The 14,136-nt window shown below is 35.0% G+C and overlaps 1 protein-coding gene and 1 pseudogene across 1 annotated transcript in view; both read right to left on the bottom strand.

Annotated features, from left to right (window-relative positions):
- The window catches only part of LOC111986314 (uncharacterized), a 19,328-nt gene continuing 5,192 nt past the window's right edge, over window positions 1-14,136 (bottom strand). Inside the window, exon 4 of the mRNA XM_065762682.1 lies at window positions 1-484. Coding sequence (XP_065618754.1) covers window positions 166-484 — 319 coding nt within the window. The 3' untranslated portion in view covers window positions 1-165. The remainder of the gene's footprint in view (window positions 485-14,136) is intronic.
- LOC111986324 (glucan endo-1,3-beta-glucosidase, basic vacuolar isoform-like) lies at window positions 4,529-6,658 on the bottom strand (annotated as a pseudogene).

Raw genomic sequence — 14,136 nt, 5'->3', positions numbered from 1 at the left:
TAGTATACAGAATAATCTAGAATTGTACATACAAGGAGGTTACACAAGATTCACTACGAAAAAATAACATTCTTACAAAGCTCCTAATAATATCTGCTCAAACCCCGTGAAGAAATTATTGATAACAGTCAGGAAAGAGCTCATCTGACACAGGGAATCGTGTCTTCACGTTTGTCCACTGGAAGATGGCACTGGATTACGATCCTCAGGCATGGCTAGGTAATTGCTCGACAAATCTACAACTTCATCTGCTCCTCCATCCACACTCACCTTGCTGAAACTTCTTTTCTTTGATGGAGAGTTCAAATCTTCCTGCTCTTTCTCTGCTTGGCCTTCAATGCTCAAAGAAGGAAATAAAGGAGGCTCACTACCACTTAATCGACAAAAGACTTTTTCAACAGTTTCACTGATTTCCTTCCCCAGCCCATTATTGTCCAACATTAACTCCCAAACTGATTTAGAGGCCCTCTCAAGCACAGGGGTTCTGCATTAAAGCTAACAAACAAATCAAATTTTATCTATGATAAATCTTTCCTCCTAACCAGGCTGAGGTCATTATGTGACAGTTCAGATGACCATCTACGTGTATTTTAATGAAATGAGTTTTAAGTTATCTAAACCAGCAACGTGACTATTAAACATGTCATGGAATTAAGAGTTCACATAGATACTCATTTAAGTCACTTGATCCTAGAATGATTCTTTATCCTATTCCAAAGAGAATGAAAATCGGCTGAAAATATGCAATAGAAGAAAGCATCCACCACAAAGAAGGTGAAGGATTCAAGGGTATTGTGGCCACTTTCAGAAGGTAAAATTTTGTTTGGCTGAGGAGAAAATATTCCTCTTTTAGATAAGACCCCTAAAATAAAAATAAACAGTGCCATTGCCACACATGCAGTGTTAAAGTTACTTCACTGCAATTAAGGCTTCTGCCAAGCTTACTACGCCAATATTGACAAGTGACAAATCAATTTCTTAAAGATTGACATGTGAGAAATCAATTTCTATGGGGATAAATTTCTTGCTGACTTTATAGACAGATAATGTCAAAATCAGAGAGTAGACTGCAAGCTGATGGAGACATAAGAAACTATGAGAAGGACCATCACATACTGGTTTAGTTTGTTGAAGGATTCTCTCACACTAGTGCTTACATAAATTTATGCGCAATCTGATGCAGGGGATCCTACATACCAAGCATGAGGACTTAGGGCCTTAAATTGCCAAATTCCATTACCAGTTATCTTCTTAGGAGGCCCTTTGATGGAGGGAGAACAACCAAGATTATTTTTGAATTTTTTATTTCATATTTTATTTGAGATACCCAATTTTATTTTTTGAATTTTGGGTTATGATTGAGGATTCCATTGGATGTACTTGTGCCTTTATGTAATCCTTGAATCCTATTAAAAAAAGGCTCCAGGAATGATTTGAGGAGGAAAATTTGAATAAAAAAAAATTTATTAGAGATGTTTCTCTATTCTTGGTGATGAGTCCAAGCACCCTTAGATGGTGAAGCCTAGGGTTTTTAGACAAATTATAGGTGGTGAAACTTAAGATGTGTCCTGCCCTCTCCCTTATTTCTATTCAGAACAATTCTGTCCTACATCACCCTTTAGTCATGTTAAATCAGCTAATGGATTTCCACAAAAATGTGACCATGAAAACCCTTAAGGTGAGTTAAAGATGCAGTGAAAATCATACAAGGCCTTTTCTATAATCTTATTTTTCCAATAAATTTTACTTGCAAAATATATATATATATATATAAGACCAATTTCAGTCAGTAGATAGTTGCATGACTACTTCAGCAAAAGACCCTTTCCAGTTTCCACAACCAAAAGGTTACTAGCAATTTCCTAAATTACAATAGAGAGCTAATCAACTATTGTGAAAAATCTGTAGGGGCATGCACTCCCGCTCACACACACGAAGTTAACAAAATTAGTTACTCAAGCTCCTGTCAAAGGGCATCTCTGCACCAGGGGTGTTAAGAACTTTACTTTGTTCAACCTCATTAGAGTGCTTTTCTTCAGCTCCTCCTATAACACAGAAGTAGATATATATAAATATTGCAACGTCTTTCCTAAACAATAAAAAATATTACAGACAAAGAAACCATTCCTGTTCATTAAAAAAATGCACATGTAGCTCATATCTAAATCTGGCAGGCACTTCAAGCTACTGATAAACAGATAATATACTCTCACAGTACATCATATGCAAATTGCTAACCCACAAATCATTATCCTATTACAGTTCATCAAAGTGATGAACAACACTCCAACATCACTACTTTATTTGTCATAAAATATCATCACCTCTAAATAACCAGAAAGACGTTGATCCTAATCACCTGGGAAAGAAATACCAATAACACCCTTCACAAAATCCATGCATAAAAATAGAGATCTAAGAATGATATCCATCGATATAGGAACAAGACCCCAACTAGTTAAATGTCTGCCTATTCCTCTCCTTCAATGCAAATCACAGAGAGAAGCATATCAGCAAACTAACCATCATCTAATTTCTTTACCCTTATCCCACAAATCACTGAAAAGTATTTTTATTTTTAACCTTAGGAATAATATCACCACAACTTCATAAACAAGAGTGGAAAAGAGATCCAATTCTCTTTATTGATAGAGAGCACTCTATGAAAAAAACCATAGTCCATTACAAACTCCTTAAAGTACATTCAATACCCAAAAACAGAAACCGAATATGAAAAAACCATAGTCCATTACAAACTCCCAATCATGCCACTATTAAACAAAGAACAAGAAACAATAGATTAAGAACCCCATTAGACAATTTTCATCTTGAAACCTGCTACGCTTTATAGCCAAATCTCCAAACCAAAACCTTAACATTTTGCCCTCCGGCATTTTAAAACATCACTAACACAAAGCAGCCAAAAAACCTAACTTAGAATTCAGAACACTCTCTTACTATATTAAACTCATTATATCCTTTTGCCAATGTCCTAAATTTAACCCACCGCATAATTCACAAGAAAACACACTTTGCCAGCAAATCAAATAAACCAATCTCAAACTCAACTCCACAAAGCCTTAAATCCCAACCAATTCTCATTGGCTACACCTATCCAATCAATCAACTTTTAGTCTAAGAAGCATGGACACAATATGACATGGGACACAACGACACAACAATTCTTGAAATATTAGGACACAACAAAATCAATAATCAAAATAACACGCTTGGCACTATCACCCTTGTGTACAAGCACTCCTTGACACTATCACCCACAACAGTTAACAAACCACTACATCACCAACAATACACAAAAAATACAGCAATGCAGTTCGACCCCACGAACAAAATCGGTAATCAAAATAAAACACGTACAGTCATACCACAAAAATCATACTTCCTTCACCCAAAATAATTGAAAAACATTAAATTAAAAAAAAAATTGTAAATTTGAAAAACCTATGAACTATAACACCATAATCAAAACAAAAAACACTGTAACTTTTTCTTCAGATATAATAATTCAGCCCCATTAGAAAAAAATTGAAAATTGGGTACTAATCCACTCACATTAGCTCTGGGCTGATTGATTATCTTGAGCCTGATAGCGTCAATAGCACCATCATTCATCAAAGACTCCAACACATCCTCTGGTGATATCACAGAGGAACCCATTATTGTATCCCTGTTAAAAAATTCACTCAAGCTCACTGCCTCACCTGCACAACCAACAAAACAAAACAAACCATGTATATATGATTTTGAAATTCAAAACTACTTTTCGTGTTTCTGAAGCAACACCAAAAAAAAAAAAAAACAAAACAAAACAAAAACAAAAAAACAAGTGGGTTTTATACCTTATTAGGAGTTCTCTGATTTCCAACAATTAACGGCTTTATTAACTGCTTTCCTAGAAGGGACTGGATTATCTGAAACTGAAAGAGATGGGAATGGATTTTGTTAGCAAATTCTAGGAGAAGACTCTGGCTGTTGAGGTCAACTAGGCTAGAGTTTTAAACCCAATAGTTTCAAATTAAAATTGAACACTACATTTTTTAATCGTATCAATTTAAACTCTCAATCAAACCCAAAAATCAATCATCGTTTCAAATCAAACTTGAAAACTAAGGTATAAATTGATATGATTTTGCAAGCACATGGTCAATTTTAAATTAGCAAAATTATAAGATTAATTTGTAACAGTCTTAAACTTAAGGTTTAAATTAAAACTTTTGAAACTATATGGTTTGATTTCAAACCATCCATAAAACGTAGGGCTTACTATATAATTTACCTGTTTTTTCATGAAATGTAAAGAAAGGAATTTGAGCCCTGAACCAAACACTAGAAGGGGATGGATTCCACTTTAATTAAAGATAATGTGATCTAATTTTGATTATTATGAATAATACAAACAAAGAAACAAACATGATATCTATCACAAACACATATAAATATTGATTCTGCTTCCCTTTAAGGAAAAACCAAACGTGAAAGATTTTTATTCATCAAAAAAAAAAAAAAACTTACAAGCATTGGATTCGGACTAGATTATTAAGATGAAGACACTCAAAAGGAGAGGACTCATGCTTATTACAATCTTACATATAACTACTGAGGGAAACTGTTGCATTATATTCAGCAGTGACATCCCAGATTCTTTCTCCACCAAAATTGAGGTTATATTTGGGCTGTTTATTTGGGAAGAACAAGCCAAAGTTTTTCTCTAGCTCTGGTTGTTTCTGATTCTCATTAAACATGGCAAAAAGATAGGTCTCTATTGCCCTCCCAGGCCTCTTTGGTGTACCCCCATTGACATGCCTAATCAAATTTGAGTAATACATGCCTGCATTATCAAATGATGTAGCAAATCCACCTGCCGATGGCCATCCACTCTCTGAAACAACAACCTCCAATGAACCCCCCCACGACCTCTCGAGAGCTGAGTACAATGCATCCATCATTGCATCAAAAAGGTTTTGGTATCCATTGGATGCATCCCATACCACAACTGATGGGGAAGTAAACAAAGCTTAGGGAAGAGAAATGTCACGTGGATTTCCAGCATAGCTAAAATAAGTGTACACATTGGCTAGTAAGGGTGCCTTAGCGTATACTAAGTGACCAATGATTGGGTCTAAATATGATCTAACATCATCTCTGAAAGCCCCTTGTGATGGAGGGTAGGAGTTTCCTAATAAGGTCATGTCAAAGTTAAGGCAGGGAGAACAAATTGTGCTAACCCAGCTGTGCCTCCATTAACAGGACTCACTTCATTTCCAACTGCAATGTATCGAAACCTGACACTAGGCCAGAAGTTTAGTACGTTTCTTTGTACCCAAGCTTGTGCGTTGGAAGGGTTGGCAAGGCTTTGAAGGTCTGAGTTTGGGACACCTAGCATGACTTCAATGTTAGAGCCTCTAAGGGCTTGTAGAACTGCTTGATTCGGATCATAGATTCTCATTCGCTTGATGTTGTTTGACTTGTAGAGAGCTATAACTTCTTGCACAGATGGCAGATCGTTGCCAAGCATTCCATAACAAACACCAACAGATTGTGCACCTGCATCCAAATATAACATTAATAGAAGTAATTAAAAAGGATGTATAATTAAGGAAATAAGAAAGAGTATAATTTCTGATATAATAGAATGATAGAGAAGAATACATGTGGTCAGCCCTAACAAATCTATTGAGAATAAATAGCTGACCCCAAAATTTGGAAGTCAGGCTTGGTATGTTGTTACCTATGTAGTGGTATTACTAGTCATATTTATTAATAAGACACATGGGTAATATGGATCATTTGCTAATTCTAATTAAGGAGATTTTTTCTTTCTTTCACAACAATGTTTAAAAATATTCATTTTCATTTTCATTTAAGCATAGTCTTGTGTGGAAAATCAGTGCAAGCTGCACTAAGAGATTGTTACAGAATCAGGACAAAGACTTTATAAGACAACAAAGTCTATTTGAGATACATGCTTTGTTCTTCTACAAAATGAAGTAACAAAAAAATAACACGCTTGTTGTGGTAGTCAATAATGATAACTCTCATAATTCAAATTATCCCTGCAAATAGGGATACAAATTAAGCAGATTTGTGCAGATTTTAGGGAAGAAGATATTTCAGGTTTGTCTGAAAATTCTATTTTTGCTAGGAACATGCAAATATGGGAATCGACACAAATGAGCCAGACTGCATGATAAGCAATGAAGTGAATTTGTCAAGCCTCTTGAAATCTTGAAAACTATCATGGAACTTCTTTGCATATTGCAAATGATCCTGTTTTCAACATTTCTTACATAAGAGATAGATTGACAATGTTGCTACTGTTAAAACTGTACTCTTTGACAGCATGCATGGCTTTTGCTATACTAGTTTTGATAGAGAATGATGCACACTGACACATTGTTTCATAAGTGAATGCATAAATCACACATAAACACATGCACATAAAAAGAGGCACAGTGAGAGAGAGGAGACCTGTTGTGGCAAGGTTTGCCATCAAGAACCCTAGAAGAAACACTATAGCTGCCATTAAGGATCTGTTACTTGTTTCAAAGAAGGTAGTCACAAAGAAGAAAAGGCACAAATCAAATAGCTTGAAAAATTGTATTTTTCACCTCCATTTCGGCTCTTTATATAGACATAGAGTTTATAGTTGCCTGACTATATTATGCCTGAATATTCCATTCCAAATTACTTTTAAGTTTCATGGCAGTCTATGTTTACCAATTCAACGCATGCTTATCTCTCTCAATTTACTTTCAAAATATCTAAGTCTTCCTTCTTTTTTAATTTGTGGGTAGATGAGATTGATGTCTCTATCTTCAATAAATAAATAAATGGTTCATTGCACTTTCTCTTTGACTATATGCAGTTGGTATGCCTCATGATTATGATAATAAGCACTATGTTAAGATTTTCCTTTAAATTTTAACTAAAAAAAAATTGAAATTGCATCCAACATAAACTTGCCAAGAATCCTAATATCATAAAACAAAATGTTTAATTACTAATAATTAAGGGTGGATATTGCTCGATTTTAAAGTTTGTGAGAGACGTTACAACATTGTGCAACTTGCCAAAATAAATATTAAAAAAAAAAAAAAAAACTCTATAGAGATCAACATGGATAGAGCATTATACATTACCACCGCACACCGTGTGATGGTCATTTCACAAGTACAAGTGCTTATGAGATGTGAGAGACGAGGATTGGGGTTCAAATCTCCAGAAGGGAGTTTTACGCACATATACACTTAAATTAAGCTATAATAGAATTTCTATTTTGTTAAAAAAAAAAAAAAAAAAAAAAAGAGCATTATACAATTATAGCTATGAAATAGCAAGGTTTGCCATCAAGAACCCTAGAAGAAACACTATAGCTGCCATTAAGGATCTGTTACTTGTTTCAAAGAAGGTAGTCATAAAGAAGAAAAGGCACAAATCAAATAGCTTGAAAGCTTGTATTTTTCACCTCCCTTTCGGCTCTTTATATAGACATAGAGTTTATAGTTGCCTGACTATATTATGCCTGAATATTCCGTTCCAAATTACTATTAAGTTTCATGGCAGTCTATGTTTACCAATTCAATGCATGCTTATCTCTCTCAATTTACTTTCAAAATATCTAAGCCTTTCTTTTTATTTATGGTTTGTTTGGATTGAGGGCGAGAGAGGGAGAGTGGAGTAGAATAGAGTAGATTTAGTACAAAATTATCTTATTTTTAGCTAGCTTTACTATACTCCCCTCCACTCCCTCTCCATTCAAACAGGCCATTAATTTGTGGGTAGATGAAATTGATGTCTCTATCTTCAATAAATAAATAAATAAATGGTTCATTGCACTTTCTCTTTGACCATATGCAGTTGGGATGCTTCATGATTATTGATAATAAGCACTATGTTATAATTTTCCGTTAAATTTCAACTTAAAAAAAAAAAAAAGAAATTGCATCCAACATAAACTTGCCAAGAATCCAAATAGCATAAAACAAAATATTTATTACTAATAATTAAGGGCGGATGTTGCTCGATGTTAAAGTTTGTGAGAGACGTTACAACATTGTGCAACCTGCCAAAATAACTATTAAAAAAAAAAAAACTGTATAGAGATCAACATGGATAGAGCATTATACATTACTACTGCACACCGTGCGATGGTCATTCCGCAAGTATAAGTGCTTGTAGGGTGTGGGAGGCAAGGGCCGGGATTCCAGTCTCCAAGAGAGAATTTTACTCATATATATACACTTAGATTAGGCTAAAGTAGAATTTCTCTTTTGTTTAAAATAAAAAATAAAAAAAATTAAAAAAAATTTAAAAAAAAAAAAACCAACTAAGTCGATGCTTCATGTATCCTTAGGTGACAAAATGGGGCTAAACAATTATTATTATTATTATTTTCTTATTGGCTTTGAATATAGCATGTTCTAGTTTTTTTTTTTCTTTTTAAAAAAATGCACATGGTTTCAGCAACCTGCAGTCATTTTCTATGAAACCAGCAGCGTTAATTTACGTGACAATGCATCAAATGATATTGTTATTTATTATTTTTGTACCTGCTATCTTAAATGCTATTGGCGTTATCTCAATGATAAGCCTCCGGCGGCTTCACCGTAGCAATGGACTTGATTAATTGAACGTTGATATGTTCAAATAAAATTCAAGAATTCTAATGGTCCGTTTGGATTAAGAGAGAGAGAGTGGGAGTAAAGTAAAGTAAAGTAGAGTAGATTTAGTACAAAATTAATTTATTTTTAGCCAACTCTACTCTACTTCCCTTCACTTCTCCTCCTTTCTCCCTCCGTCCAAACAGGCTATAAGGGTAGACCAAAGACCAGCAATTATAATTGATAATGCAAGACGATAAATGGAAGGATACCTAAAAGTAGTCAAATATATGAAAGAAACGTTATAGGCTTGCAGCACAACAAGAAGTGGAGACTTTTCCATTCAAAAAAGGGGGGAAAAACATATTAGAGCTTTTTTTTTTTCTTTTTTTTTTTGGGACTAAGATAGAGATCAAGAGTCTTATAACTTAACTGATTAGCACATTCTGATATTTCCCACAAAAACACCTAAAGTTTAAAACTTCAAATTCCTTCTCTCCCGTTGAAACTATTAAATTATCAAAAAAATTGTAGCTAGAGGATTCATGTCAATGATTATCACTCTAAGAAATTGAATAAAAATAAAGAAAAATGAGAGAAAATCAATATGAAGAATTTTGTGCAGTTCAATAGTATACTTACATCCATGGGAGCAGTTAATAATTTTTCACCATAAAAAAAGAATTTTTTTTTTTTTTTTTATAATTAACGTAAGAATATTATTAATAATAGAAAAAGTGCCAAACCGAGTACATTGGGGATGTACTATGGGGGCACTAATCATGAAACAAAAGTACAACGGTCAAGAAAAATAGAAAAAGAAGAACAAGAAAAATGAGAAAAGACCACACTCCAATCAAAAAGAGTGTGCAAGAAAAAAGACTTAATCTCTAGCAAAGAATGTTCACGACCCTCAAAGATTCTAGCATTCCTTTCACGCCAAATGCACCAAATCAAGCAATGAGGCACTAATCTCCAAACATCAATGTGACGAGGTCGCGCAAATTTTCCTTGCCAAGCCTCAAACAACTCAAGAACATGATGAGGCATAACCCATTGGATACCAAACAAGCAAAAAACCAAAGACCACAACTCCCAAGCTATGGGGCAATGAAGTAGAAGATGATCTACCGACTCCCCACATCTCTTACACATATAGCACCAGTCAAGTACTATCACACGTCTTTTACAAAGATTGTCTATTGTTAAGATGTTACCTAAGGCAGCAAACCAAGAAAAGAAAGCCACTCTAGGAGGAACCTTCGATTGCCATATCATTTTCCATGGGAATGAAACAGGAGTAGGAGGATAGAAGGAGCTATAATATCCTCTAACCTCAAAACCTCTGTTCCTTGCAGGCTTCCAACAAACCTTATCTGGGCCAGAACCCCGTACTGTCGAAGAATAGACCAACCCCATAAACCAATCAAAGGCTTCTTCTTCCCAATCTTGTGGTGGACGACGAAATTGCACATTCTAGTGAAATCTCTCAACAGACCAACCCATAACTTTTGCCACCGAGGAATCCTTTGACCTATTAAGACAATAAAGCTCTGGAAAAGTCTCTTAGAGAGTACAATCCCCGCATCACACATGCTTCCAAAATTTTACTCTAGTACCATCCCCCACATCATAAACAAGAAAATTAGAGAAGTTCAACCAGCCACTTCTAATGTATCTCCACAGGTTGACTCCATAAGGACTTGTCACCTTTTTCGTACACCAACCACCCCAAATGTTCCCATACTTTGCCTCTATAACATGCATATACTTCCTTAGTAAAAACACTAACCCAGTTAAAATCCCCAATATATATACTTACATCCTAGTGTTTTGCTGAATTTTTTTTGCTAAAAGTGTACTAAAGTATATTTGCCCTTTGAAAAAGTGAAAACAAGTAAGAAAAATAATTTTTGTCAAATGGACACTTAAAGTTTTGTTGAGCTAAAAGTGTATTAAAGTATACTTGTACTTTGAAAATGTGAAAACAAGTGAAAAAAAGTGAGGTTTTAAAAAATATACATAAAAGCTAAAAACAAAAAATATGGCTTATAAGCCAATGCCTAATGGTGTCGGTTTACATTCTCATTCGGAATATGAACCACCATCCCTAACAATTCATGCTAAAGAAAAAGTAGGCTTATTTTGGGGAGGGGGATTTTAAAAATAAAAAATAAAAAATAAAATAAAAAAGAAGGTTTTTACCTCTTTGTCAAATTTAGTACTTGTTTGGATACAGCTTTTAATCTCTAGTGTCTGTGTTTTGCGTTCCTTTTTTTTTTTTTTTTTTTTTTTGAGAAGCGCATTTCAGCAAGCAAAGTGCTTTCCAATGGGTCCCGTGCACTGTTCACGGGACCCACAAACCTCTTTTTCAACAAAACTTTCATTAAAAATAGATCCCACGGCATTATTCATACATTTAAAATTTATTTTGCTATAATGTTTTCGGTTTTCAACAAAATAAGCGGTATCCAAACATACCCTTAATCTCAAATTTCTGATTTTGTCAATTAAAACCTTGCACTTTTCAGGCATTGTCAAGCTATGCACATGTGTGTCCTCTGCTTATCTCTGCTACCAATTAACGAATCACATGCCAAAACACCATTTTTTTTCCCTCAAGGCTTCTTCTCTAATAAGTTGAAGCGCATCATCACATAAAGGGTGGGAAAGAGAGAGAGAGAGAGAGAGAGAGTGAGAGGAGGGGATAAAGACCACAATAACTTCTATCTATAACAGCAGCATATGCACATAGGTAGAAATCATTGTTTCGTGGATGACAAACTTTGTTATCTATCACAGCAGCATATGCACATAGGTAGAAATCATTGTTTCATGGATGACAAACTTTGTTATCTATAACAGCAGCATCTGCACATAGGTAGAAATCATTGTTTCGTGGATGACAAACTTTATTATCTATNGGTTAGAGCATTTGCAGCAGTGAAGCTAAAAATTTAGCTTTTTAACTCCACTAAAAGTTACTTTATCTATTATACCTACACACCTGCTGTAGCAGTGAATCTATTTTCACTATCAACACAATATAATAATATAAACATCACAATAAAATAATATACTCCTACAATAAAATAATATATCTCACAACCCAAAAAACCTCCCAACACCGACCACAACCTCCTCTACAATCAGCCACAGCCACCACTTCCACCACCACCACCAACACAGACACAACCAAACCCACAAACAAAATAAATCCCCAAACAACCATCATAGTTACCAATCCACCACCACAGCCGCCAAGCCCACAGGAAAAAAAAAAAAATCAAACACCGTACCACCAAACCATAGCCACAACAACCACCATCACCACCACCACAGCCATCAAACCCACAAAAGAAAAAAAAAATCAAACATCATCCCACAACTACAGCCATCAAACCCATAGAAGAAAAAAAAAAATCAAACATCATTCCCGGTGGATCGACGGCGTGGATCGATGTGGATCGACGGCGTGGGTCTGGCGGCGAGGATCGACGGCGTGGGTCGGGGTCTGGCGACGAGGATCGACGGTGGCGTGAGTCTGGGTCTTGCGGCGAGGATCGATGGTGGCGTGAGATGAGATGAGATGATGCGATCGGCGGCGTGAGGCGATCGGCGGCGTGAGATGAGATGAGGTGATCGGCGGCGTGAGGCAATTGGCGATGAGAGAGTGACTGAGAGAGACAGATGAGAGAGTTTTGAGAGAGAGATGAGAGAGTGATTGAGAGAGATAAGAGATGAGAGAGACTTTTTATTATTTTATTTAACTGGCCGAATAAAAAAAATATATTTTTTTTCTTCAGCTACAGTGCACATCTATATATAGATGTGTACTGTAGCTGAACATCTAAAATATTTAGATTTGCCACCACTGCTGCAGCGTGAGTTTTGTGTTTGTGGAGCTAAATTTTAGCAATATAGCAATATGGCTCCACTAATGATAACTCTCATAATTCAAATTATCCCTGCAAATAGGATACAAATTAAGCAGATTTGTGCAGATTTTAGGGAAGAAGATATTTCAGGTTTGTCTGAAAATTCTATTTTTGCTAGGAACATGCCAATATGGGAATCGACACAAATGAGTCAGACTGCATGTTAAGCAATGAAGTGAATTTGTCAAGCCTCTTGAAATCTTGAAAACTATCATGGAACTTCTTTGCATATTGCAAATGATCCTGTTTTCAACATTTCTTACATAAGAGATAGATTGACAATGTTGCCACTGTTAGAACTGTACTCTTTGACAGCATGCATGGCTTTTGCTATACTAGTTTTGATAGAGAATGATGCACACTGACACATTGTTTCATAAGTAAATATATAAATCACACATAAACACATGCACATAAAAAGAGGCACAGTGAGAGAGAGGAGACCTGTTGTGGCAAGGTTTGCCATCAAGAACCCTAGAAGAAACACTATAGCTGCCATTAAGGATCTGTTACTTGTTTCAAAGAAGGTAGTCATAAAGAAGAAAAGGCACAAATCAAATAGCTTGAAAGCTTGTATTTTTCACCTCCCTTTCGGCTCTTTATATAGACATAGAGTTTATAGTTGCCTGACTATATTATGCCTGAATATTCCGTTCCAAATTACTATTAAGTTTCATGGCAGTCTATGTTTACCAATTCAATGCATGCTTATCTCTCTCAATTTACTTTCAAAATATCTAAGCCTTCCTTTTTATTTATGGTTCGTTTGGATTGAGGGCGAGGGAGGGAGAGTGGAGTAGAATAGAGTAGATTTAGTACAAAATTATCTTATTTTTAGCCAACTCTACTATACTCCCCTCCACTCCCTCTCCATCCAAACAGGCCATTAATTTGTGGGTAGATGAAATTGATGTCTCTATCTTCAATAAATAAATAAATGGTTCATTGCACTTTCTCTTTGACCATATGCAGTTGGGATGCTTCATGATTATTGATAATAAGCACTATGTTATAATTTTCCGTTAAATTTCAACTTTAAAAAAAAAAATTGAAATTGCATCCAACATAAACTTGCCAAGAATCCAAATAGCATAAAACAAAATATTTATTACTAATAATTAAGGGCGGATGTTGCTCGATGTTAAAGTTTGTGAGAGACGTTACAACATTGTGCAACCTGCCAAAATAAATATTAAAAAAAAAAAAAAAACTGTATAGAGATCAACATAGATAGAGCATTATACATTACCACCGCACACCGTGCGATGGTCATTCCGTAAGTATAAGTGCTTGTAGGGTGTGGGGGGCAAGGGCCGGGATTCCAGTCTCCAAGAGAGAATTTTACTCATATATACACTTAGATTAGATTAGGCTAAAGTAGAATTTCTATTTTGTTTAAAATAAAAAATTAAAAAATAATTATAAAAAAAAAAAAAAAAAAACCAACTAAGTCGATGCTTCATGTATCCTTAGGTGACAAAATGGGGCTAAACAATTATTATTATTATTATTTTCTTATTGGCTTTGAATATAGCATGTTGTAGTTTTTTTTTTTTTTTTTTTTTTTTTTAAAAAAA

Source organism: Quercus suber, unplaced genomic scaffold (genome assembly GCF_002906115.3).
Source record: "Quercus suber isolate HL8 unplaced genomic scaffold, Cork oak 2.0 scaffold_468, whole genome shotgun sequence".
NCBI lineage: Eukaryota > Viridiplantae > Streptophyta > Magnoliopsida > Fagales > Fagaceae > Quercus > Quercus suber.
Note: the sequence above shows the minus strand (reverse complement) of the source record. Positions and strands in the feature narration are given on the sequence as shown.